Source organism: Muntiacus reevesi, chromosome 11 (genome assembly GCF_963930625.1).
Source record: "Muntiacus reevesi chromosome 11, mMunRee1.1, whole genome shotgun sequence".
Taxonomy (NCBI): Eukaryota; Metazoa; Chordata; class Mammalia; order Artiodactyla; family Cervidae; genus Muntiacus; species Muntiacus reevesi.
In genome coordinates this window covers 83,237,195-83,261,969 of record NC_089259.1, presented here as the reverse complement: position 1 = coordinate 83,261,969, position 24,775 = coordinate 83,237,195, and the positions used below count along the sequence as shown (strand labels likewise).

At 62.3% G+C, this 24,775-nt stretch overlaps 1 protein-coding gene across 1 annotated transcript in view; it reads left to right on the top strand.

Moving 5' to 3' along the window:
- RASA3 (RAS p21 protein activator 3) overlaps window positions 1-23,313 on the top strand; it is an 85,383-nt gene extending 62,070 nt beyond the window's left edge. Inside the window, exons 9-24 of the mRNA XM_065901743.1 lie at window positions 801-905; window positions 1,901-2,057; window positions 3,823-3,971; window positions 4,498-4,612; window positions 5,069-5,143; window positions 5,545-5,668; window positions 5,979-6,085; window positions 7,152-7,229; window positions 10,252-10,329; window positions 10,718-10,791; window positions 11,989-12,095; window positions 12,369-12,451; window positions 15,807-16,015; window positions 16,151-16,254; window positions 20,733-20,916; window positions 21,899-23,313. Coding sequence (XP_065757815.1) covers window positions 801-905; window positions 1,901-2,057; window positions 3,823-3,971; window positions 4,498-4,612; window positions 5,069-5,143; window positions 5,545-5,668; window positions 5,979-6,085; window positions 7,152-7,229; window positions 10,252-10,329; window positions 10,718-10,791; window positions 11,989-12,095; window positions 12,369-12,451; window positions 15,807-16,015; window positions 16,151-16,254; window positions 20,733-20,916; window positions 21,899-21,974 — 1,825 coding nt within the window. The 3' untranslated portion in view covers window positions 21,975-23,313. The remainder of the gene's footprint in view (window positions 1-800; window positions 906-1,900; window positions 2,058-3,822; window positions 3,972-4,497; window positions 4,613-5,068; window positions 5,144-5,544; window positions 5,669-5,978; window positions 6,086-7,151; window positions 7,230-10,251; window positions 10,330-10,717; window positions 10,792-11,988; window positions 12,096-12,368; window positions 12,452-15,806; window positions 16,016-16,150; window positions 16,255-20,732; window positions 20,917-21,898) is intronic.
- The last annotated feature ends 1,462 nt before the right edge of the window (window positions 23,314-24,775 follow it).

The following is a 24,775-nucleotide window of genomic DNA, read 5'->3' as shown; positions in this document are numbered from 1 at the left end:
CATTAGCTCTAGGCTTAAAGAAAGTTAGTCTTAAAGACTGTTGTTATAACAACTCAGAGTTTAAGATAAAATATCTTGTGTGACTAAGATAAAGCAATGTAGAAAAAAATGTTTGTCCCTTTCTCCTCCTAGAAGGCCCTGGACTCCTTATCAACCTACCTAAGATTTAACTCTCTCATCTATAGACAGGAACATCAGTTTTCTGGGTCATTTTAACATGAGGATGCGGGTGGTGGCTAAAGGCCACATGGTCTGTGTTCACCTTGCATGTCTTCCCAGGCGCAGAGCAAAGGTTCCAAGTCCCTCTGTGTGTGAGGCCTGGTCTGGCACACGGCTGCACTGCTTCGGGGCCCCGCGGTGGGGCCTCTAGTGCACAGCCCAGCATCCCTCTGGGCCTCGCCAGCCGTCTTGCCTCCCTGGCTGCCGCACCACCCCCGGGTCTGGGGACAGATCATAAGCCTGAGTCTGGGGTGGCCACAGTGGGTCTGACCACTGTGCTCGTGAGAACCATAGGGCTTCTCCAGATGTGACACCGTGTAAGCTTGCTCTCCTGTGGGTCAGGATTTCCCTTGAAGCCGAGATTCTGACACTCAGTCGGGGACAGGCTGGGGTCTGTCCTGCAAGGCCCGTGGAGTGGGGCTCTGGGTGAGCAGCTCTCCTGCCAAGGGCCTGAGCAGCTTGGACCTCAGGCTTCAGCTGTGCTCAGAGTGGCCTGCTGGCCTGTCCTGCTCCAGCTCTGGGCTTTGGGGTTCCCGCTGCCTGGCCGCCTGGTCAGAGGCCTCGTGCCTTCTGCCTTCCAGGGTGGACCTGTGGAACGCCAGCAACCTGAAGTTCGGGGATGAGTTCCTTGGGGAGCTGAGGGTCCCGCTGAAGGTGCTGCGGCAGTCCAGCCCCCACGAAGCCTGGTGAGGTCCCCGCGGCCCGGCAGCGTCTGTGCTCACGGCCCTGGGTGCCAGCAGACGGGCCCTCAGGTGTCCTGAGACCAGGACCCCGCCCCCTGCCTCCTGCCTCCACCCAGGCTCCTGGGCCCACGGGTTGCGTCACCATGTCACAGGGAGGGAGCAGACCCCAGGCTCACAGGCTCTGCCCCGACAGTGGCTTCCCTGCCCCGGCCCACCACTGGGGTGGGGGCAGGCGTAGACCACTCACCTCACGCCTCACCCCAGAGCCTACTCACCTGCCAACACGTGGGCAGACATTGGTGCTGTGCCCCAGGGAGCGTCCGCCCCAGGAAACTGGAATTCCTATTTCAGTTCCCAGGCAGCCCTGCTTGACCAACAGCCTGGCCTTGGGATGGGGCTGGACGGGAGGCCAGCAGATGGTCAGTGCCTCAGTTGCTCGTACCTCAGGCTGCCTGGCATGGGAGCTCAGGGCAGCTGGGTGCTGCAAGGCCATGGGTGGGCCGGGAGGGCAAGGGTATCTGTCAGGAGCACCGCTGGGTGCCCTGTGCCTGGGGCCACCCAGCCCATACCACGAGCCCTCCCTCCCCACTAATGTCCATTTCTGAGCGTCTTTCCACCCAGCGCTGCTCAGGAAAGGCCGTTCTCAGGGGTCGTTCTCCAGGGTAGATGGTTTTGCTGCAGTCTCCTGCACTGCTCACGGCCCTGTCTGTTCCTCCCACCCCACACCCCCCTTCTGAGTCTGTGGCTCTGTGATCAGCCCAGAGTGAGCGACCGTGGGGGCCACCCCCCATACAGACCCTTTGGGGGGATGGGGTGGGGGCCGCCCCAGGTGCAGGGGCTCTGTGGGAGGGGTCGGGGTGGCCCCTGGGAGGTGGGTCCTGCAGTGTCCACGAGCCCTCTCACCTCAGACGCTGACCCAGCCCACGTCAGGAGGACCACTGCAGCGGAGTCCCTGGGGAGCAGCGGCCTCATGCCACCGTCCGTCTGTCCCGCACCAGGTACTTCCTTCAGCCTCGGGACAATGGCAGCAAGAGCTTGAAGCCAGGGGATCTGGGCTCCCTGCGCTTGAATGTGGTCTACACGGAAGACCACGTTTTCTCCTCTGACTACTACAGCCCCCTGCGGGACCTGCTGCTGAGGTCTGCGGACGTGGAGGTATCTGCGTGGCCCCCATGGCCCTGCCCGCCTCCGCCCGGCACCTGGCAGCCTGCCCCCACCCCCGGCCCTCAGTCCAGACCTCCCAGCCTGCCTAGTGCTCAGGACTGTCTGTCTCCCTTTACTGGGGGTGGGGACGCCACAGCCCTACATGAGAGCCACGGGAGCCCCAAAACCCCACAGGACAGCCACGGGAACCCCCACACCCCACAGGACAGCCACGGGAACCCCCACACCACACACTACAGCCACGGGAACCCCCACACCCCACAGGACAGCCACGGGAACCCCACACCCCACAGGATAGCCATGGGAACCCCCACACCCCACAGGACATCCACGGGAACCCCCACACCCCACAGGAGGGTAACGGGAACCCCCACACCCCACAGGACAGCCACGGGAACCCCCACAACACACAGTACAGCCACGGGAACCCCCACACCCCACAGGACAGCCACGGGAACCCCCACACCCCACAGGACAGCCACGGGAACCCCCACACCCCACAGGACAGCCACAGGAACCCCCACACCCCACAGGAGTCACGGGAACCCCCACACCCCACAGGAGAGCCACGGGAACCCCCACACCCCACAGGAGAGCCACCGGAACCCCCACACCCCACAGGACAGCCACGGGAACCCCCACACCCCACAGGACAGCCACGGGAACCCCCACACCCCACAAGACAGCCACGGGAACCCCCACACCCCACAGGAGTCACGGGAACCCCACACCCCACAGGACAGCCACGGGAACCCCCACACCCCACAGGACAGCCACGGGAACCCCCACACCCCACAGGAGGGTCATGGGCACCCCACACCCCACGGGAGAGCCACGGGAACCCCCACACCCCACAGGACAGCCACGGGAACCCCCACACCCCACAGGAGAGCCACGGGAACCCCCACACCCCACAGGACAGCCACGGGAACCCCCACACCCCACAGGACAGCCACGGGAACCCCCACACCCCACAGGAGGGTAACGGGAACCCCACACCCCACAGGACAGCCACGGGAACCCCCACACCCCACAGGACAGCCACGGGAACCCCCACACCCCACAGGAGTCATGGGCACCCCACACCCCACAGGAGAGCCATGGGAACCCCCACACCCCACAGAACAGCCATGGGAACCCCCACACCCCACAGGACAGCCACGGGAACCCCCACACCCCACAGGACAGCCATGGGAACCCCCACACCCCACAGGAGTCACAGGAACCCCACACCCCACAGGAGAGCCACGGGAACCCCCACACCCCACAGGAGAGCCACGGGAACCCCCACACCCCACAGGACAGCCACGGGAACCCCCACACCCCACAGGACAGCCACGGGAACCCCCACACCCCACAGGAGAGCCACAGGAACCCCACACCCCACAGGACAGCCACGGGAACCCCCACACCCCACAGGAGGGTAACGGGAACCCCCACACCCCACAGGAGTCACGGGAACCCCCACACCACACAGGACAGCCACAGGAACCCCACACCCCACAGGAGTCACGGGAACCCCCACACCCCACAGGAGTCACGGGAACCCCACACCCCACAGGAGGGTCATGGGAACCCCCACACCCCACAGGAGTCACGGGAACCCAGCAGGCCCAGGACGTGCGGTGCCTCTGACTGTGGCCCCAGGGTTGCGGGTGGGCCCTCTGCACAGCGGCTGGTACTGCATGTCGGCGGTGGGCGGGGCACCGGGAGCGGGCTGGGCGGTCGGGGGCTCACTTCCCGCACCCTGCCCCAGCCTGTCTCTGCGTCGGCGGCTCACATCCTGGGCGAGGTCTGCAGGGAGAAGCAGGAGGCGGCCATCCCGCTGGTGCGGCTCTTCCTGCACTACGGCCGGGTGGTGCCGTTCATCAGTGCCATCGCCAGCGCCGAGGTCCGCAGGACCCAGTGAGTGCCAGCCGGGCCCGAGGCCGTCTGGGGTCCCGGCCTCATGCGGGGCTGGGTGGGGCCCAGGCAGCTGCAGGCAGCCAAGCGGACTTCACCAACACTCTGGCTCTTCTCCTGGAAACGAGTTGGGGGGCGGGCGAGCGGGGAGCCGAGTGCCTGGGGGCAGCTCAGTTCCGAGGTCAGGACTGCAGGGTGAGCAAGAAGCCCGGGTCAGGGGCCGGGTCCCTGCTCCCCAGGGCCTGCAGCTGTTCTAGGAGGTGGGCTCTGCCGGGACCAACGGCTCAGAAAGACCCACACGTGTCTGTGGCGTTGTGGCAAGGCCCCCCTCTGCCCCTGGTGCTGTCCTGCGTCCCTGAAGACGAGGTGCGGCTCTGGAAGTGCAGGGCCTGGGGGCCCCGTGGTGGCCGTGGTGGGGGGGGGGTTCGTTATGCAGCAGGCAGGCCTGGACCCCCGCTGCTGCAAGGTGCTCGCCGGTCAGGGCGGCCCCCCACTCCCTGGACGCCTCCCTATCCGTGCTGTTTTCTAGGGACCCCAACACCATCTTCCGAGGAAACTCGCTGACATCCAAGTGCATCGATGAGACGATGAAGCTGGCGGGCATGCAGTACCTACACGTCACCCTGAAACCCACCATAGAGGAGGTGAGGGCCAGCAGGAGGGGAGGCCGGGCGCCCCCGGAGCCCAGAGCTGTCGCCGCCACGCCGGCCTCCCCCACCTCCCAAGGGGGCCTTTGAGCATCCCAGAGCCTCCCTCATTTTCTCAAATTAGAAAAATACTTCAGAAAGTCCATCATTCCGCTCAGACAGGAGGACCCGCGGAAGGACACCTCCTTCCCCAGTCCTAGAGGCCGTTCCTCTGGGTCCCCTTTCCCGGAGGGGTGTTTCCTCAGAACCGTTTCAATTGCGAGGACTGAGACTAGATTCCGGTTTGCTCCGTGAACCGGCCCTGAGGGTGCCTTGGGGTGACCCGTGAGTGAACCCATGGGAGCTCACCCCCCATGAGCCGGCACTCCGTGGTCTGGCCAGGCCCACCAGGACCTCCGCCCGCCTGGGCCCCAGATCAGCTCATGTGTGGCCTGTCCCAAACGCTCTTTGTAGATTTGCCAGAGTCACAAGTCCTGTGAGATCGACCCCGTGAGGCTGAAGGACGGTGAGAGCCTGGAGAGCAACATGGTGAGGCCCGCGTGCCCTGCCGCACGCTCGGGATGGGCGGGGTGTGGGGCCAGGGCGCCTGACCTGCAGCGCTGTGGGGGCCACTCAGGCTCCAGCCGCCACACTGCTCCAGGCCCGGCCCGCGGCTCACGCTCTCTGTGCCTCTAAAGAGCCCAGAGGGGTCCTGGCCTTTGGAGGTCACATCCCGTGGCCATCTATGGGCCCTTGGTCGGCAGGGGAGGGGCCACAACGTGCCCCTCCGCCCTCCCTGGCTGGATGCAGGGTCTGGACTCCACAGCGCGCTGGCCCTGACCCGTGGCGGGAAGTCTTCCCTAGGGCCCCGGGGGCCGCGGGGCTCTAAGCAGCCAGCTCCGCAGCCCCGGGATGGCTGGGTGCAGCCGGCACTGCCCCGCGCCTTGCAGGAGAACCTGCGGCAGTTCGTGGACCGCGTGTTCAGCGTCATCACCGAGTCGGGGGTGAGCTGCCCCACCGTCATGTGCGACATCTTCTTCTCCTTGCGGGAGGCGGCCGCCAAGCGCTTCCAGGGTGAGTGCTCGTGGACCGCTCACGGAGAGGCCTCCAGGCCACAGGCAGGCCCCGTCAGGGTCAGGCCTCCGGCCGTTGCTGCTGGGCGGGGTCGGGCGCCAGCGTGGAGGGCCCCGTTTGCACCCCAGCTCGCCCCCGCTGTCTACCCCCCATCTGTACCCGCCCCTGGGGGGTCAGACCCCAGCCCGGCCCAGGGAGTCGCAGCTCCCAGCCGAGCTGTGTCCCTGTGGCTCCTGTTTTCTTCCCTGCCCTGGTTTCTCCCTGTGGCTCCAGAAGCCCAGGCAAGTCTGTCTGTCTGTCTGCACCACAGATGACCTGGATGTACGGTACACAGCTGTGAGCAGCTTCATTTTCCTGCGGTTCTTCGCTCCGGCCATCCTGTCCCCCAACCTCTTCCAGCTCACGCCCCACCACACGGTGAGTGAGCCTCAGGCACAGCACACGGGGACTAGTCAACCAGACCTGTGCAGCCGCCCTGACCCGCCCGGCACCCCCGACCCGCCCGGCCGCCCTGACCCCCCTGGCCCCCCTGACCCGCCCAGCCGCCCTGACCCCCCCAGCCGCCCTGGCCCCCCCGGCCCCCCCGGCCCCGCCCGGCCGCCCTGACCCCCCTGGCCCCCCTGACCCGCCCGGCTGCCCTGACCCCCCGGCCGCCGCGGCCCCCCCGGCCCCCCCTGCCCCGCCCGGCCGCCCTGACCCCCCCGGCCCCCCCTGCCCCGCCCGGCCGCCCTGACCCTGACCCGCCCGGCCCCCCCTGACCCCCCCGGCCCCCTGGACCCACAGGGGTTAGGGAAGGTGCTGCTAGCCGAGTTGGGGAAGGTGCAGAGACAGCTCCACGTGGTAACTGAGTTATGGATGAGCCACAGGCCCTCAAGTCCTTATCTCCAGAAGGTGCTGAGACATTCTGATCTAAGTCATGTCATTAAAACCGTCGGATGGTGTGACCAGGGCTTCAGCTGAGGGCTGACGCCACCCCACCCACCATGGGAAGACAGTGTCCCTGACCTTGGGTATATTAAGTCATATTCAGGCCAGGTGGTCAGCATGGACTTTTGGTGAGCATGTGAACTCCCACCATGACCGTGAGCGAGGCCCACACCCTCATGCACAATGCGCCAGGCGGCCCCAGTGCTTGGTGGAAAGCCCAGGATGGTGGCCCATTCCTGGGTTTGAGTTCAGCCTCTGAGCAGTGTGGAGGGCGAGGGGCCCCTGGGCAGGTCCTGGGAGATGGGGCCAGAGACCGGCCCCTTGGCTGGCAGCGCTGGGCGTGAGTGGCCCGAGGACCCGCCTTTTCAGCAGTTCCCAGCCGTACAGGTGGAGGGTCTGCAGGGACCTGTGAATCCAGCAGGCTTGTGTTTAGCTGCTCCCTCATGGATGACAGGCGCGACGGGACCGCTTTTAGGGATGTGCTTCCTTTTATTGGTGGCAGTGCTGGGCTCAGCACAACTCGTCTGAGAGACCGTCACCTTCTTGTCTCTGGCAGGACCCACAGACATCGAGGACGCTGACACTTGTTTCGAAGACCATTCAGACTCTAGGCAGTCTGTCCAAGTCCAAGTCTGTGAGTCACTGACTTTAATTCTCTTTTCAATACAAAGGAGGATGTGGAATAATAGGATGAGGAGAGTCACCACCTGGCCCCCCCATATGAGGCTGTAAGATCGCCTTTTGGGAGGAAGAGTAACAGCAGGTGGTGGTGGCATCCCCTGAAGGTGTGACGTCACCCATGGGTGGTGATGTCGTGTCACCTATACACGGTGACTGTCCTGTTGGGCAGTGATGTCACCTGTATGTGGTGACTGTCCCTGCAGGTGGTGACTGTCCCCCGTGGGCCATGATGTCACCTGTACATGGCGACTGTCCCTGCAGGTGGTGACGTCCTCCATGGGTGGTGACATCACCTGTATATGGCGACTGTCCCTACAGGTTGTGATGTTGCCTGTGGGTGGTGGTGTCTCCTGTGCATGGCGACTGTCCCTGTAGGTGGTGACATCCCTCGTGGGTGGTGACATCACCTGTATGTGGTGACTGTCCCTACAGGTTGTGATGTTGCCTGTGGGTGGTGGTGTCTCCTGTGCATGGCGACTGTCCCTGTAGGTGGTGACATCCCTCGTGGGTGGTGACATCACCTGAATGTGGTGACTGTCCCTACAGGTTGTGATGTTGACTGTGGGTGGTGATGTCTCCTGTGCATGATGACTGTCCCTGCAGGTGGTGACGTCCTCCATGGGTGGTGACATCACCTGTATATGGCGACTATCCCTGTAGGTGGTGACATCCCTCATGGGTGGCGACATCACCTGTACGTGGTGACTGTCCCTGCAGGTGGTGACTCCCCTCATGGGTGGTGACATCACCTGTACGTGGTGACTGTCCCTACAGGTTGTGATGTTGCCTGTGGGTGGTGGTGTCTCCTGTGCATGGCGACTGTCCCTGTAGGTGGTGACATCCCTCGTGGGTGGCGACATCACCTGTACGTGGTGACTGTCCCTGCAGGTGGTGACTCCCCTCATGGGTGGTGACATCACCTGTACGTGGTGACTGTCCCTACAGGTTGTGATGTTGCCTGTGGGTGGTGGTGTCTCCTGTGCATGGCGACTGTCCCTGTAGGTGGTGACATCCCTCGTGGGTGGCGACATCACCTGTACGTGGTGACTGTCCCTGCAGGTGGTGACTCCCCTCATGGGTGGTGACATCACCTGTACGTGGTGACTGTCCCTACAGGTTGTGATGTTGCCTGTGGGTGGTGATGTCTCCTGTGCATGATGACTGTCCCTGCAGGTGGTGACGTCCTCCATGGGTGGTGACATCACCTGTATGTGGCGACTGTCCCTGTAGGTGGTGACATCCCTCATGGGTGGCGACATCACCTGTACGTGGTGACTGTCCCTGCAGGTGGTGACTCCCCTCATGGGTGGTGACATCACCTGTACGTGGTGACTGTCCCTACAGGTTGTGATGTTGCCTGTGGGTGGTGGTGTCTCCTGTGCATGGCGACTGTCCCTGTAGGTGGTGACATCCCTCGTGGGTGGCGACATCACCTGTATGTGGTGACTGTCCCTGTAGGTGGTGACATCCCTCGTGGGTGGTGACATCACCTGTATGTGGTGACTGTCCCTGTAGGTGGTGACATCCCTCGTGGGTGGTGACATCACCTGTACGTGGTGACTGTCCCTGTAGGTGGTGACTCCCCTCATGGGTGGTGACATCACCTGTACGTGATGACTGTCCCTACAGGTTGTGATGTTGCCTGTGGGTGGTGGTGTCTCCTGTGCATGGCGACTGTCCCTGTAGGTGGTGACATCCCTCCTGGGTGGTGACATCACCTGTACGTGATGACTGTCCCTACAGGTTGTGATGTTGACTGTGGGTGGTGATGTCTCCTGTGCATGATGACTGTCCCTGCAGGTGGTGACGTCCTCCATGGGTGGTGACATCACCTGTACGTGGTGACTGTCCCTACAGGTTGTGATGTTGCCTGTGGGTGGTGGTGTCTCCTGTGCATGGCGACTGTCCCTGTAGGTGGTGACATCACCTGTATGTGGTGACTGTCCCTGTAGGTGGTGACCGTCCCCTGTGGACTGTGGTGTTGCCTGTGCATGGTAACTGTCCCCTGTAAGTGGCTGGCACTCCCACTGCTGTATGTGGATCTGCAGACGTGTGCCCTTGGCAGCAGACACTACCCGGCCCCACTGCACAGCTGGGCATTCTCAGCCTGAGCACTTTAAGGAAGTTGAGGCGCCGCCCAGTGACCAAAGCCTTCACACACAGCCAGAGGCAGCCCCTCCTTCCCCAGGCCCGAGCTCGTTTGTCTCCCCTTCACGGGGGCTCCTTGAGACTGACTGCGGGGCTCTGAGGTCCACACACGAGGGCCGTGGTGCGGGTGCTGCGTCCTCCATGCACGGGCTGTGACGTGGCCTGCTCCTCAGAGGTGGGCCCGTCAGGCTTTGTCGGGAAAAGGTAGAGCCGCGACCCACAGGGGCCCCCGCCCCTGCCCTTCTCCTATGTCCACAGCCCCGCGTGACCCCACCCCCAGCCCTGCAGACAGCGGCCCCTGCAGGCCTTTCTCAGCTCTCTCAGAACCTAAGTGACACACACAGAAGCAGGCCCAAGCCCCATGCTCCGTCTGTCCGTCAGCCCAGCATCTGTCAGCAGAAGCAATGAGCGGGCCCCTGCCGGGCTGAGGTCCACACAGATCCCCTTGTAATAAAGTGACTCATGTGGACAGAGACCCCCCAGGTTCCTCCTGCCGTTGACCTGACTCTTGAAAGTGAGGACCCCCCATCCCAGCAGTGCATCTGGAAGCCACATGCCCGCGAAGGGTGTTGAATTATGCGTGACAGGTCTCACCCAGGACCAGGACCCTGTGTAGTTGGCATTTAAGCACAGCCTGAGTGGAGCCCCTCCTGTGGCGTGCGGCAGGCCTCTGCAGCAGGGCCGTGCCTGCGCTCCGCACTGCTGGAAAGAGATGCCGGCCTCTTGTTCTCAGCCCCGAGCTGAGGCTTGCTGCGTCCACACTCCAGGTCTTTCAGGTTTGGGCCAAGCGACCTCGGGCTTCGTTTAAGTGACCTTTTCTGTTTTAGGCCAGTTTTAAGGAGTCCTACATGGCTGCGTTCTACGAATTCTTCAATGAGCAGAAGTACGCTGACGCGGTGAAAAACGTAAGTCTCAGCATCAGTTACACAGACTCCCAGAGGCGGAGGTGGGTGACTGGTGGGAGGCTGAGCTGAGCGGGGAGGCCGCGAGGGGCCACACCTGGAGGTGGGGAGCTGGGAGGGAGCCGGGGTGGCTTCGAGCTCCGGGAAAGGGGAAGGTGAACCTCCACGAGTCACCTGGGGCCTAGCAGCTCTCAGGAGCAGGAGCGGCTCTGGGTCGGGGAGACCTCCCCGGGAGGGGCAGGCTCAGGTGGGGCCCGGCCTCTGTGGTTCCGTGAGGGGCTCTGCCTGCACCTGCGCTCAGACCCACCTCGCCTCTGGCTGCAGGAGACGCAGGGTGCCCAGGCAGTTCTTGCCGTTTCCCCGTAACTGTCTGCTTTCCGTCCCACTTCAGTTCCTGGATTTGATCTCATCCTCCGGGAGAAGAGACCCCAAGAGCGTGCAGCAGCCCATCCTGCTTAAGGAAGGGTGAGGCGCAGGAAGGAGGCTCGGGGCCGGGGGGCCTGCCCGCGGGCCCGGGGGCGTCCAGGGGGCCTACCCGCGGGGCCAGGGGCGTCCAGAGCTGCCGGGGTCAGGGGGCCTGCCCGCGGGGCCAGGGGCATCCAGGGAGCCTGCCCGCAGGGCCATTGGCGTCCAGAGCTGCCGGGGTCGGGGGGCCTGCCCGCGGGGCCAGGGGCGTCCAGGGGGCCTGCCCGCGGGGCCAGGGGCGTCCAGGGGGCCTGCCCACAGGGCCAGGGGCGTCCAGAGCTGCCGGGGTCGGGGGGCCTGCCCGCGGGGCCAGGGGCGTCCAGGGGGCCTGCCCGCGGGGCCAGGGGCGTCCAGAGCTGCCGGGGTCGGGGGGCCTGCCCGCGGGGCCAGGGGCGTCCAGGGGGCCTGCCCGCGGGGCCAGGGGCGTCCAGGGGGCCTGCCCGCGGGGCCAGGGGCGTCCAGAGCTGCCGGGGTCAGGGGGCCTGCCCGCGGGGCCAGGGGCGTCCAGGGGGCCTGCCTGCGGGGCCAGGGGCGTCCAGAGCTGCCTGGGGCCTTGGTCTGTGGCTCTGAGACACCTCAGAGCCACACCCCTGTGCTTGTTCTCTGCTGAGGCTGCGAGGGGAGAAACACCCGTCTGCAGGGCGGGGGATGGGGGGAGACTGAATGGCCCCCAAGTAGTCAGAGGCTTCTGCCTGGTGGCTCCCTCAGCAGAGTGAGGGCCCCTGCCCTCCGTCAGCCCCCCATGCAGGAGCGTCCCCCACCGGGGCCCAGAGCACAGGACGCAGCCCAGAGCCCCTGGCTTCCTGCTGTCTTTGCCTCCAGTACATGCTTGCGGGGCCGGGACCTACTGCCGCACTGGCTCTGGGAGCACCTTCAGCTCACGTTCTGAGGGTAGGAGGTGGGCTCCTTGTTGGAGCTCTGGGAGACCAGGGTTGTCAGCAACTCGCAACCTGAGGTTGACAGTTGACACCAGCCCAGGGGCTAAACTTATCACAAGTAGAGGCCGTCATCTTTTGATTGTTAAATCCTGTGTCTTGGAAATAAGATACTGAAACCCCATAATCCGCATCAAATGTCACAGGAGTGGAAGTGGCGAGCTATTCAGATTTTGTGACTTTGGCCTGCGGGGCTGGGCAGGCAGGTGCCCTGGCTCCAGCCCTCGGCCACTCACCCACCAAACTGGCCTGTTCACGGCAGGTTCATGATTAAGAGGGCACAAGGGAGAAAACGATTTGGGATGAAGAATTTTAAGAAAAGATGGTTCCGCCTGACAAACCATGAATTTACCTACCAGAAAAGCAAAGGTAACAAGACAAGGTCACTTTTTACTTGTTTTCGCATATTTTATTCCAAGGGATCAGAGCCTCACCTTGGGCCCCGTGGGGCTCCAGGTTGCTTCCTTACATGGGAGGTGGGGGCTCCGAGAGGGTGGCCTGGGTGACGTGCCTCGGGCTGGACACCCTTGTCCCGTATGGGTGGCCTGGTCTGGATGGTGGGCATCCCCAGGGGACTTGAGGCCCGTGGGAGCCTGCGGGGGGACCGGCCCCTCCTGGCGCTCATGGCGTGCTCTGCCGCAGGGGACCTGCCTCTCTACAGTATCCCCATCGAGAACATCCTGGCCGTGGAGCCGCTGGAGGAGGAGTCCTTCAAGATGAAGAATGTGAGTCCCGCACCCACCCCGCCCCACCCCAGGCCCTGGTCTGCTCCTGGACCTGTGAAGCAGAGAGCCCACCCTGCCCATCGGGTCGGCCAGGACCCATTGGGTTTCTCCCAAAGTCAGCTTTGGGCGGAGGCTGTGGGGCCCTCCATCCTGATGGACCTCCCACAGGCCCACCTCTGCTGACCATCCGGACGCTGGCAAACAGCTTGGGGACCCCCGCTTTGCCTTTGCTCCCCTGACACTGTGGGGACCGTGGGGGTGGAGGACAGTGCCTGGCTTCTGCCTGGCGAGCAGCGCCACACGCTGGGGAGGAGGAAACACGGCCACCCTGCCCCTCCCGGCCCCCTGCGAGGCTCCGAGGGGGGCACAGGGGCCACACTGGGTGCCAGGACGACCCGCTTTCCTAGGGGCTCATCTCCGGGCGGCAGGTCCCTGCAGCCTTGTGCGGACACCGTGGGGTCCTGGCCCTGCGTCCCACCTCCCTCGGCTGTCTTCCCGGAGCCCCATCCAAGGGCTTTTCTGGGTTGTCTGTCTTCCTCAGAACATCTGCACACTTAGGTCCTGTTTATCCTGAGTCTGCTGCCATTTCTCTTCTCTAATTCTGTTTCTAACTTTTAAAATATTTTTTATACTTTTTCAGTTTCATTAGATGCATTTTGTGTAAGTCACGTGCACTCTTTTTGAAGGCAGATGGGGTGTAAATACTGATAGATGAAACCTGAAATCCCACACACGGTTCACTGGTCTTCCTGAGAGACCCTGACTGTGACCGGAGGGTGGCGAACAGCGTGGGCTCCGCTGCCCAGCCGTCAGGGGCGAAGCCCCCTCGGGGTTGTAAGCATCTGCTCAGCAGCCCCAGGCTGAGCCTCTCTTCTCTGTGGCTTGTCTCCGTGTCCCGAGGGCTGGGTGGAAGGAGAGACGGCCCCACTGGGTCTCCCTGAGGACGGTGGTGCCAGGACACCCCTTCATCAGGTGGGTGGAGCGGGCAGGAGCCACCTGGCCAGGCGGTCAGCGCCTTGCGCTCTCCTCTGCCAGACAGTGGTCGTCCTCAGGGCGCTCGCAGGCCAAGTGGACGTCAGGCGGAGCTCAGCAGGGGCCTCCGCATAGTCGGTTCCCCTTTATGTGTTGGGTCGTCATGGTTTATGGTTCTGGGGACGTTCCGGTTGAGCAGGATCCTGAGGAGGCCTGACCGAGGGTGGTCATCTGGAGCCCTTTGCACAAGGGACCCTCCCGTGAGGAGGGGTTTCATTTCAGTGTTCAGACACGTTGCCTCCCATGCCCTTCGGGGCTCAGTGGGGTGCCCTCTAGGCTCTGGGCATCTGCGTCCTGTGTCCTCTGAGGTCACTGAGCTCCCTCGTGTCTCGGGACCACTCCCCCATGACCATGCCGAGGAGGAGGACCTGGAGCTGGCTGGGAGCTGACCCCCTTGCGTGGGGGCAGGACCGGCCTGGGCTGACCTTGGCGCCCCAGACCCGCCTCCCCGCCTCCCCATTGTTGCCTCAAGCTGCTGCCGCAGCCCCTCCAGGCCCGAGCGTCTGGTGTCCACTAGTCCCTCTCCCGGCTCAGAGACCCCGACCAAGTCTGGTCCTCCTACCCCACGTCTGTCTGCGCCCCGCGCTGGGCCCCTGCAGGAGGTCTGGTTTACGTAGCTGCCTCCAGCTGCACAGGGTGGGTCTGCCTGACCTCTGTCTGGTCTGAGGCCAGCCCCGTGGCCACAGAGAGTTAGTGCTGGCTAGGCGGATGGTCAGCGGCAGCTGCCCTCATCCCGCGCTGGCTCCTGACCTTGGTTTCCTCCCTGCCCCCAGGGCGACCTGAGGTGACGTCTTGGGCTGGGAGGTGGCCCCGTGGCAGGTGCGAGGGCGGTCTGCGCCCTTGTCCTGCCCTGTGTGTGTCTGCACAGCATCGCGGCACCCCCCAGGCCGGTGACAGGTGCCCCCAGGATGGGGCTGGGGGCAGCCCACTCCCAAGGACCAGGGAGGGACACGGTGTGGAACCGTACCCTGAAGCAGCTAGAGTCGCTAATTCCATCAGGTGTAGAGTGAGTCCTTAATGGTAATAATTAGAAGAATTAGTATGAGAAGTATTAGAGGAAATTCCTAATTTCAGAGTTCTTTTCTCTTGCTGCCTCCCCAGAGGTGTTCCCACGAGCTAACTATAGGCCAGCGTCCTCCTCCATTTGCGAGACGTTTTCGAAGGCCTGGGGTGTGCAGGCCCTGTTGGAGGGTCCAGCCCATGGGGGGGATTGGAACAGAGTGCCTTCCCCCAGGGGGCTGCCTCTGTCGGGGATACAGCTGCACACAGATTGTGCAGTCTGCGGCCTGGGCAACAGTGCTTGTGTGGGTAGGGCCAGCCAGAGGAGCCTTGGCTACTCTCTCGGGAACCTGAGCTCCAGCTCCTCCGGGGATCCTCCAAATCCTGTTCTGTCTTTCCTCTGTGAGCACACCCCCCCCACCTTGCAAAGGCCACCTTGGACTTTGACACCCTAACTCTTGGCCCCCTGCACCGTCTGACAAGTCCAGCCTGACAGCCCTCCCGGGGCCAAGCCTGCCGACCTCCCTGCTCTTCTGTGGGCGGCCCGGCTGTGTCTGCTGGAGGTGCCCAGCTCTGGCCGCCCCCAGGCCTTTGCCCCTGCTGCACGCTGCCCCCACTCCGCTCAGTTAACTCCAGGTGACCCGTCTGATCGCAGCTGGAGGACCATTTACCTAGAGGTTCTCTCCTGACCCTCCCTAGCCCTCCTCCCTCCACAGCCCCTGTGCCCTGGGTTCACTCTTGTCTTTGGCTGGCTAGACGCTCACAAGAGCAGAAACTCCGTTTGGGCAACTGAGTCCCCAGAACTTTGGACAATGCCTTGGACGCAGGAATGTTTGTTGAGTGAATGATAAACAGGAAAGGCAACAGAGGCTCTGAGAAGCCTCAGGGGGTCCATAGCATCTGCCTGGGGGGGCGGAGGAGGGGGCCCCTGACATGGCAGGCTGAGAAGGGCGCCTCTCAGATGGACAACAGCATGTGCACTGGTCCTAAAGCCGGTCTGGGGATGCAGATGGGAGGCTGGACAGTTCTGCTGGGGCATGTCTTGCACAAAGTCCGTCTCACTCAAGGAAGAAGGAGGCCCAGGGAAGCCGGCACTTTTGTGTAACGGCCACGTCCACTTCGGCCATCCCGGGGGCTGGCTGGCGGTGCACCTGGGGCCCAGGAAAGGCAGCGCCCGACCCAGCTGAGCAGGGCTGAGCCAGCCAAGCCTTGCCGCCTCAACGTGCCCCCGCGCAGCCCGGGCAGCTTGGCACGGCCGGTGGCGGCCCTCGCGGTGCAGGCCGGGGGCTCCGCCGTGCGCCCCCCTGAGCCCTCCTGCTCTCAGATGTTCCAGGTCATCCAGCCTGAGCGGGCGCTGTACATCCAGGCCAGCAACTGCGTGGAGGCCAGAGCCTGGACTGACATCCTCACCAAAGTGAGCCAGCGCAACCAGAAGCGCCTGGCCGTCTACCACCCGTCCGCCTACCTGAACGGCCACTGGCTGTGCTGCAGGGCCTCCTCGGACACGGCCGCGGGCTGCTCCCCCTGCACCGGGTAGGTCGTGACCAGTCGGTGCTCCAGCCCCAGCAGGGGTCAGCGAGGGGCCGGGTCCTCCATCCTTAGGGGCCGCTAAGTGACCGACATCACAACTGACCCTCCTCCTCTCCACCCACTCATGTGTCTGCGCAGCGGCCTCCCAGCAAACATCCAGCTGGACATCGACGGGGACCGAGAGACCGAACGTATCTACTCTCTCTTCAGCTCGTACATGAGCAAACTCGAGAAGATGCAAGGTGAGGCGGGGCTGGGGGAGCGCTCAGCTACAGTGCTCAGTTACAGCACTCAGTTACAGCGCTGGGGTGGAGGAGGCTTCTGCAGGCTGGTGGCTATTCTGGAGAGTTACTTTAGTAACAGTTTCTGTGGGTAATTTTAAGATGGGATTTAGCTTGCAGCCTCAGAACTGCAAAATTCTTGAGAAGGTCCTATGTCTTAGTAACTCCCATGCCCCCAGAGGGTTTCCTTTTCCAGAGAGACATGAGCATGTGTGTGGACCCATGTGTGTGTGTGTGTGCGTGTGTGTGTGTGCATGCGCGTGAGTGTGGGCCTTTTATGTTGTGCGCATGAGTGTGGACACTTGTGAGTGCATGTGTACATGAATGGACAGTGAATGGAGAGTTGTGAGTGCGTGTATACATGTGTGTGGACCCGTGTGAGTGTGTGCGCATGAGTGTGGACCCGTGTGTGAGCGTGTGTGCATGAATGGGCAGCTGTGAGTGCGTGTATACGTGTGTGAACCCGTGTGAGTGTGTGCACATGAGTGTGGACCCGTGTGTGAGCGTGTGTGCATGAATGGGCAGCTGTGAGTGTGTGTATACATGTGTGTGGACCCGTGTGAGTGTGTGCACATGAGTGTGGACCCATGTGTGAGCGTGTGTGCATGAATGGGCAGTTGTGAGTGCGTGTATACATGTATGTGAACCCGTGTGAATGTGTGCACATGAGTGTGGACCCGTGTGTGAGCGTGTGTGCATGAATGGGCAGCTGTGAGTGTGTGTATACATGTGTGTGGACCCGTGTGAGTGTGTGCACATGAGTGTGGACCCATGTGTGAGCGTGTGTGCATGAATGGGCAGTTGTGAGTGCGTGTATACATGTATGTGAACCCGTGTGAATGTGTGCACATGAGTGTGGACCCGTGTGTGAGCGTGTGTGCATGAATGGACAGTTGTGAGTGCGTGTATACATGTGTGTGGACCCGTGTGAGTGTGTGCACATGAGTGTGGACCCGTGTGTGAGCGTGTGTGCCTGCCCAGCAGCTCCAGGCGTGTCGATGCAACTGCGTCTCTCTGGGTGTTCGTTGCTCTTCTTGCCCTACTGAACCAAGCAGTGTAGGTGGGACAAGTCAGGAGGCCCAGGGGCTTGGCTGGGCTGCGTCACGAGAGGCAGATGCAGGACGGATCCCCCAGCCGTGCCCCAGGGCCGGTGCTTCTCAGAGCTGGGGTCAGACAGCCTGCAGTGGGCCCTGAAACCCCCCAGAAGGAGCCTGGAAACAAGACTGTCAGACCCTTGCTGTCCGCTGGTCTGGCCTGGAAGTGTCCGTGCGGCCTGCTCTGACAGGCACGTGGCTGCCTGTCCGTGGGCTCCGCCCGCTGTTTTTAGGCCCACCTCCCTCTGCACAGCGCCACACTGCGACCTCTGTGCTCTTGCCCCGACGCACCCACAGTCTCACTGCCCCGCGGCCTGCAGGTTCCCCTCCGCCCAACGGCCTGTGCTCGCCTCTGTCTTTGCGATGATAGTCGTCTCAGAGCACTTCACCTGTGATGCACATGAGCCTTGAGAAGCAAGGCTGGTGTGACTCATCCCCACACCCGGAACTCAGGAGGCACTCGGCACCTGTTTGCCGGACGGGTGGATGGACGCCCAGCAGAGGGAAAGGGGTCTTGAGGCCCTCGCCTCCCTCCTGGGCAGCAGTGATCTTGACAAGCAGGGTACACAGGATGTCAGTAGGATTGGGGACCGTGTCCCTCACTTCATGAAGGCACCGAAGCACTGAGTCACTTTCCACGGTCCTCAGGCCTCTGCCTGGAACCTCAGTGCTTCCTTGAGGCCGACAGTCTGCCTTCAGAGGCTCTCATCCCTTTGGGATCTTGTCTGTGTTCGCCAGACCACCCTGAGCACTCAGCCTGTGGGCTCCTGTTGTACCAAGGCCGCTCCCCTGGAGAAGCAGCCTCTCGGGGCTTGGAGGTGGCTGTGTCGCTGTCACCCGTCCCCCACCCTCACGCATGGACCCCGCTCAGTGCTTCCCGGGAGCTTGGTGATGGTGCAGCCGGGTCCTCGGGCAGGCGGGCCCAGACCAGTGCTGGCAGGATCCCTGCTGAGGGGCTGGCGTGGGGCCCCGGCTGCCAGCCAGAGCCGTGCAGCCGGGGTCCTGGTGATGGTGACTGGCCACCCTTGCTGTGCCCCAGGCACAGACCCGGTCATCCGGGCCTGGGGAGGGCTTGGAGTGACTCCAGACGCAAAGCAGCGCTGCACGCAGGCCCAGGGCCGCCGTCCGCCCTGCGACCGGGTGGGCCTGACCTTCCGTCTCGGGGCGCAGACACTGATGTGTGACTGGGCCTGTGGGTCTTTGCGTCCTGCGTCACCTGGCCCTTGGGTGTCCTCCCGACTTCGAGTACCTTACCGCCGTTGTCACCTGGCAGAGTCTACCTCGCCGCCCTCTGGTCTTCAGGATGTGGCTGGCCCATCGGCAAGTCCGCATGTTGGCCTGTCCGCGTCTGTCCCGTGCTTCTCCTTGTTCCTGGAGCTGTTTCATAAAACCATGCCCGCTGCCGGCGGGCATCAGCACGAAATCCAGCGCTGCCAGGCTCGCTTTGGGGAGTGGGTGAGCTTCCTGGCCTCCGGATACTCAGGGTCTGTTTTTGGTCCAGTCACAAGTCTGGTGTCTGACATCGGGCTCAGAATTAAGACCTGCTCCCCCAGCCTAATCTTGGGCCCTCCTCCCAGCCTCTCCCAGCGTGCTCCCGTCACCCTGGCCGTGCTCCCTGACGCCCTGGGACGGTGCAGGGCGCTGCCGCTGCTGCTCCATCACTTGAATCGTGTCTGACTCTGGGCGACCCCGAGGACTGCAGCCTGCCAGGCCCCTCTGTCCGTGGGAGTCTCTAGGCAAGAATACTGGAGTGGGCTGCCATGCCCTCCTCCAGGGAATCTTTCCGACCCAGGGGTCAAGCCTGAGTCTTCTGCATTGCAGGCAGGTTCTTTATTGCTGAGTCACCTGGGGAGCCCCAATGCTCAGCACACAGACCTTAATTCAGAGCCACATTGGCATCCCCTGCAAGACCAGCTGGCACATCGTCCACCCGGCAGCTCCGACTTCCTCCTCCAGGAAGAGGCCCACCGACCACCCTGTGAAGCAGTTCACGCAGACCCATCCTAAGGTGGCCTAGGTCTCCCTGCCTGCGCCCTGTCCCCACCCCCGCCCCCCACCCTCGGGGTCTCCCTGCCTGCACCCTGTCTCCACCCCTGTCCACCTCCCCAGTGTGGTCCTTCCGTGATTCCCATCCTGCTCTCAGCAGCCCCGTCTCCCAGCAGGGCTCACTGAGGCTCGGCGCTTCAGTGACTTGCTCCAGGCCAAGCAGTTAGCACAGCAGGGCTTCGGGGAACAGATGCAGGCTGACGCAGGCTCGTCAGTCGGTGTGTCCCCCCGACCCTGGTGCCCCCAGGTCTCTGCTTCTTTATCCCTTACGTGTGGAACCGTCATCTTCCTCACACCGTGTTCCCTTTTCCCTTGAAAGTTTAAATCTCAGTTTCCCTTTGCACAGACTCGTGATTTTTCAGTAAGAATTAGGAGATTCCTTCTGAGTCAGTAAAGGCAGTGAAGCTTTCTGTGACAATGGTGATGACAGTAATGATGATGATGGTGGTGGTGATGGTGATGATGGACGTGGTGATGGTGATGTGATGGTAATGAAGGTGATGGTGGTGATGTCAGTGGTGGTGACGATGGTGATGATGTTGGCGATGGAGGAGATGAGGTGAGGAGGGTGATGATGCTGGAGATGAGGTGATGAGGGTGATGATGTTGGTGATGAGGACATGAGATGATGAGGGTGACAGTGATGGTGATGATGGTGATGTTGATGATGAAGTTTATGATGGTGCTACCAGTGGTGATGATGACGATGGTGGTGATGCTCTGCATCCCAGACCAGGGTGAGGGGCCTCATGCTGGTTCACCTGGGCCAGGCAGCGGGAGTGCAGGACTCAGCTCAGGTGTCTGGGGTCAGATGGGGTCCTGGAGGCCACAGTGTGGTCTTCAGCAAGAGTGAGGTGGTCTTAGGAGAAGTTACTTGTTGAGCAGGTGGGGCAATGTGTCCTAGAAAGCTGCCAGCAGAAGGCTTTCCTGACCACCCTGTGGCTTGTGCGTGCCCCTTGTGGGGCATCCTCGTAAAAAGGGATGGAACCCAGCACCCCTCCTCAGGTGGGGCTTCCTTGTGCACATCTCTCCAGACTAACCGACCCTGCCTGGCCCAGGCTAGGACAGAGCCAGCTCACCCTAGAGAGGGTCTGGGGCCTGGTACTCAGCGTCGGAGCCTCAGGCTGAGGTCCCTGGCTGCTTCCAGCCCACGGGCGTCTCCGCAGTTCAGGGGCGGCCTGGCTCTTGGCGGCTTCTGTTTCGTGTGCATTTGCACGAGCGGTTGGTCCTTCCTGACATGCTCCAGAGGTGGCGTGTCTGGGCCGCCCACACTGACCTCAGCCCTCCCTGGCGCTGCAGAGGCCTGCGGAAGCAGATCTGTGTACGACGGGCCAGAGCTGGAGGAGTACTCCACGTTCATCATCGACGACCCCCAGGAGACCTACAAGACGCTGAAGCAGGTCATCGCCGGGGTCGGGGCCCTGGAGCAGGAGCATGCGCAGTACAAAAGGGACAAGTTCAAGAAGACCAAGTACGGCAGCCAGTGAGTGTGGGGTCTCGGCGGTGCGGGGAGCCGGGGCGCTACCTTGGACCCCGTGCCTGTGGGCAGGGCAGGTCCCTCTGGACTGTGTCCCAGAGCAGTGCCTTCCACCCCCACCCCCAGACCCTCAGGCCCCCAGGCCCCCTGCCTCCCGAACCATTTGCTCCTGAAGTTAGGCTTCCTTGGGCCAGCGGCCCTGCCTCCAGGAGCCACCTTCAGCCTCTCTCCAGGCTGGCCGTGGACCCCACCCCACGTCCTGGAAGGGACGGACAGCAGAGATGCAGGCTGAGCCAGGCCACCTGCGCTCCACGCCACTGGCTGCAGGCGGCTCAGCCAAGGGTCCCTGTCCTCCTGCTCTGAGTGTGCGGTGTTGAGAGTCCATAAGCATTGGAGCCCACAGACCCATGCAGAGCTCACCCAGCACACACCTGGCATGGGCCCAGCCCCCCTCCCTGCTCCCCCTTCCTTCCAGGGAGCGCATGGGTTTGGTTTGGGAAGGGAAGGGGGCCTCTGGAAGAGACCCCGACTCTGGCCAGGCTGCGAAGGTGCCCAGCGTCTCCGGGGATGCCAACCGTGTCTGCTCCCGGCTCCACAGACACTTGCATCACCTTCCAGACCCTCTAACACCCTCTGTCAGAGCCCACGCCAGCCGTGTGAAGATGCTGCCTTTTCCTAAACGTGGCAGACCTGCCATGTTGGAAACAGCCGTGACTCACAGCTGTGCCAGCATCCGTAGCCAATGGGGCGTGGCACCGCGTGGCCGCTCCTGGAGCTCACGGTCCGCACACGCCTGCACGACGAACCCCACCCTCTGGGACTGGACTCACGGTGGGCGCGTCCCTGGGTGCTTTCAGGCTGATTGCTTCCCTTGCTGGTCTGCATTTTCTGTGCATCACAAGCCAAGGTAGGAGCAGGCAGTGAGAGCTGAGAAGTATGCCAGGCACGAGGCAGCCCGTGCTCACGCTCCTGTCCCCACACCCTGTAGGGAGCATCCCATTGGAGACAAGAGCTTCCAGAGCTACATCAGGCAGCAGTCTGAGACCCCCGCCCATTCCATGTGAGGTTTCTGCACAAGCTCTCCCAGGACGGCCCTGAGCTGCGCCGAAAGAGCCTTGCTGGGGGAGGAGAGAACCAGACCAGAGGGCAGCTCATCGGACGTCCGGCTCACAAACTCCTGAGGCTCCCGGGCCACTCCGGGTGGCCGCGCACTTGGTCACGTCGGTGGCAGGTGAGCTGGCCCTCCCGGAACACGGTGCTGGCAACACCACAGCCTGCAGGGCGCGTGCCCGGGTCACACGCACGCTTGTCTCTGCGGCACTAAGGCTCTGCTCCGCTGGACCAGGGACCTCCTGAACATTACTCTCCTGCGAGCCTGCAGTCCGGGCGGCCACCAGCACAGGGCCTCCTGGTTTCAGCTTTGACATTGGTGCCACCCCTGGCCGGAGGGTCAGAGCCACACGGAGATCCCGGCTGGAGAATGGCCTTGATCTTTGGGGGCAGGGGTCCTCTTGCAGAGATTTCCTGGGGGTCCCAGCCTTCATTCCCACCTCGCTGCTGAAATGCGTCCACCCAACTGCCGCATCAAGGAGAGCTGTGTTGTTTGCTGTCAGTGGGACTTAAAGCAGAATGCCACCCTGGTGGGAGTTTGGGGAAGTTTGTAAAAATGGAAATGTGCAGTATTTTCAAGCTGTTTTTCTTAATGTTTTTAAAGAACCGTTTTAAATTAGCTCTTTGATATGAAGTATTAATAACTTGCAACATCCAAGCCTCTACCATTCAAGGGAGGTGCCACCTTAGGACAAAAAAGGGAATGGGTGTGTCTCATGGGTGACAAGGCCTCAACACAAGGCCTCCTGGTTTCAGCGTTGACATTGGTATCACCCCTGTTCAGAGGGTCAGAACCACACGGAGATCCCAGTTTGAGGTCGGCCTCGATCTTTGGGGGCAGGGGTTCTCTTGCAGAAATTTGGTGACAATGGGTGACAAAAAAGGGAATGGGCATGTCTCACAGCGGCCAAGTCAAGTCCCCGAGAGAAAAGGAAGGGGGAACCGCTGGGCCAGCGCTGGGCGGCCTCGGGAGCAGATGCCAGGCCCAGGCAGAGCTGCTGCCTCTGACGCCCTCAGGTCAGCCAGGCCGAGCCTGAATTTGGAGAGCTCCATTCAGACCCCTGGGACCCAGTACCCTGTGCCATCTGTCACTGGAGATCCAGATGCAGATAGAAATGTTAGCAGTTGTCACAAATGGTGGAAGAAAATGTTGCAAAAAAGAAACTTGCATCACACAACTATTAGGCTGCTCCAAACTGCAATTTTTAACATGAATTTGTAACTTAATGTTTCTAAGATACTAATGATGTGCGATGTATTTTACTGGCTAATTAAAACAGACCTTTTATTCTTTCTGAGACTGACTTGGTTTCACAGGAGCACCCACTGATAATATGCACCTGTGGAGATGGGGGTGGGTGGTGGAGCGGGGCAGGAAAGAGTTTAATGCCACTCACGTGATGGCAGGTGAGGTTCCCCTGATGACCAGTGAGGTCCTCATGATGACGGTTGGGATCCTTCTCATGACAGGTAAGGTCCTCTGACAGCAAATGAGGCCCCCCTGACGACAGGTGAGGTTTCTCTGAGGACAGGTGAGGCCCCCCGATGACAGGTGAGGCCCCCCAGTGACAGGCGGGGTCCCTTGAGGACAGGTGAGGCCCCCCAGTGACAGGTGGGGTCCCTTGAGGACAGGTGAGGCCCCCCGATGACAGGTGAGGCCCCCCAGTGACAGGCGGGGTTGGCTGGCGGGTCCCAGGCCTCCTGTGAGCTACGGTACTGTGAGATGTTCAGGGATGGATGTGGGAAATGGGGATCAGTCACTTTGGCTTCATTCTGAACACTGACAACACACAGTGCTGTCGGCCGGGTGCTCAAGGAACCTCTGCTGTGACTTGTCCCCCATGGTCCCAGAGGAGAAGAAAAATCCATGCTGAATAGATCATCAGAACCTTTCTGTTAGACTGTGTTATAGGCTGAACTGTGCCCCACATAGTGTGAAATCCTGACCCCCAGGACCTCATAAAGTGACTGCATTTGAGACAGGCCTTTAAAGAGGTGACGAAGGTCACCTGAGGTCCCTCAGGGGCCCTGGTTCAGTCTGACTGATGTCCTTTTAAGAAGAGGTGGATTAGGACTGAGACACACACAGGGGATGACCCCGTGAGGACATGGTGAGGAGACAGCGTCCACACTCCAAGGAAAGAGGCCTCCGGAGAGCAGCCCAGCCACGCCTGGACGCCTGACCCCTGGCTCCAGACCCAGAGTGTCTGCTGTGGACACTGCCCAAGCCCTGGTTATGGACACGCCAGCAAAAGGCCCCACTTAAAAGGCAGGGAAGGGTTTCGTCAGCACAGTTCTGAGGATCCTGTCCCCAGGTGGCGACCCACCCCCTCGATGTCACATTTGAGCAAAGCTCCCGTCGTCTGGCATGGGGAGGACGCGGGATGCCACCAGGGCCCAGACTGCCAGCCAAGTAGCGTCACCACTGCCCCCCAAGTCCTTCGTCCCTACGAAGAGTCAAAGGATTCGCTGAAGGCCCGGCAGACATGGTTCCAGGAGCTCCGGGAGCCACGTGCTGGCCCCGACCGCTGGACCTCTGCCTCTGCTGCGGCTGGGCGCCTGGGGAGGCCGCTTGGAGCCACATCCTGGGGCCGGGCACCCGCTGGCCTCTGCCCCTGCGGTGATGTCACAGGGGCCACCTAGCAACAGGGCCGGTGCCCGTGGGCAGGTCCCTGTGGGGCGAAGCCATGTGCTCCAGCTGAGGGCCACTCGGGAGCGCCACCCCCCACTCTGCTGTGACCAGAAGGTGGGGAGG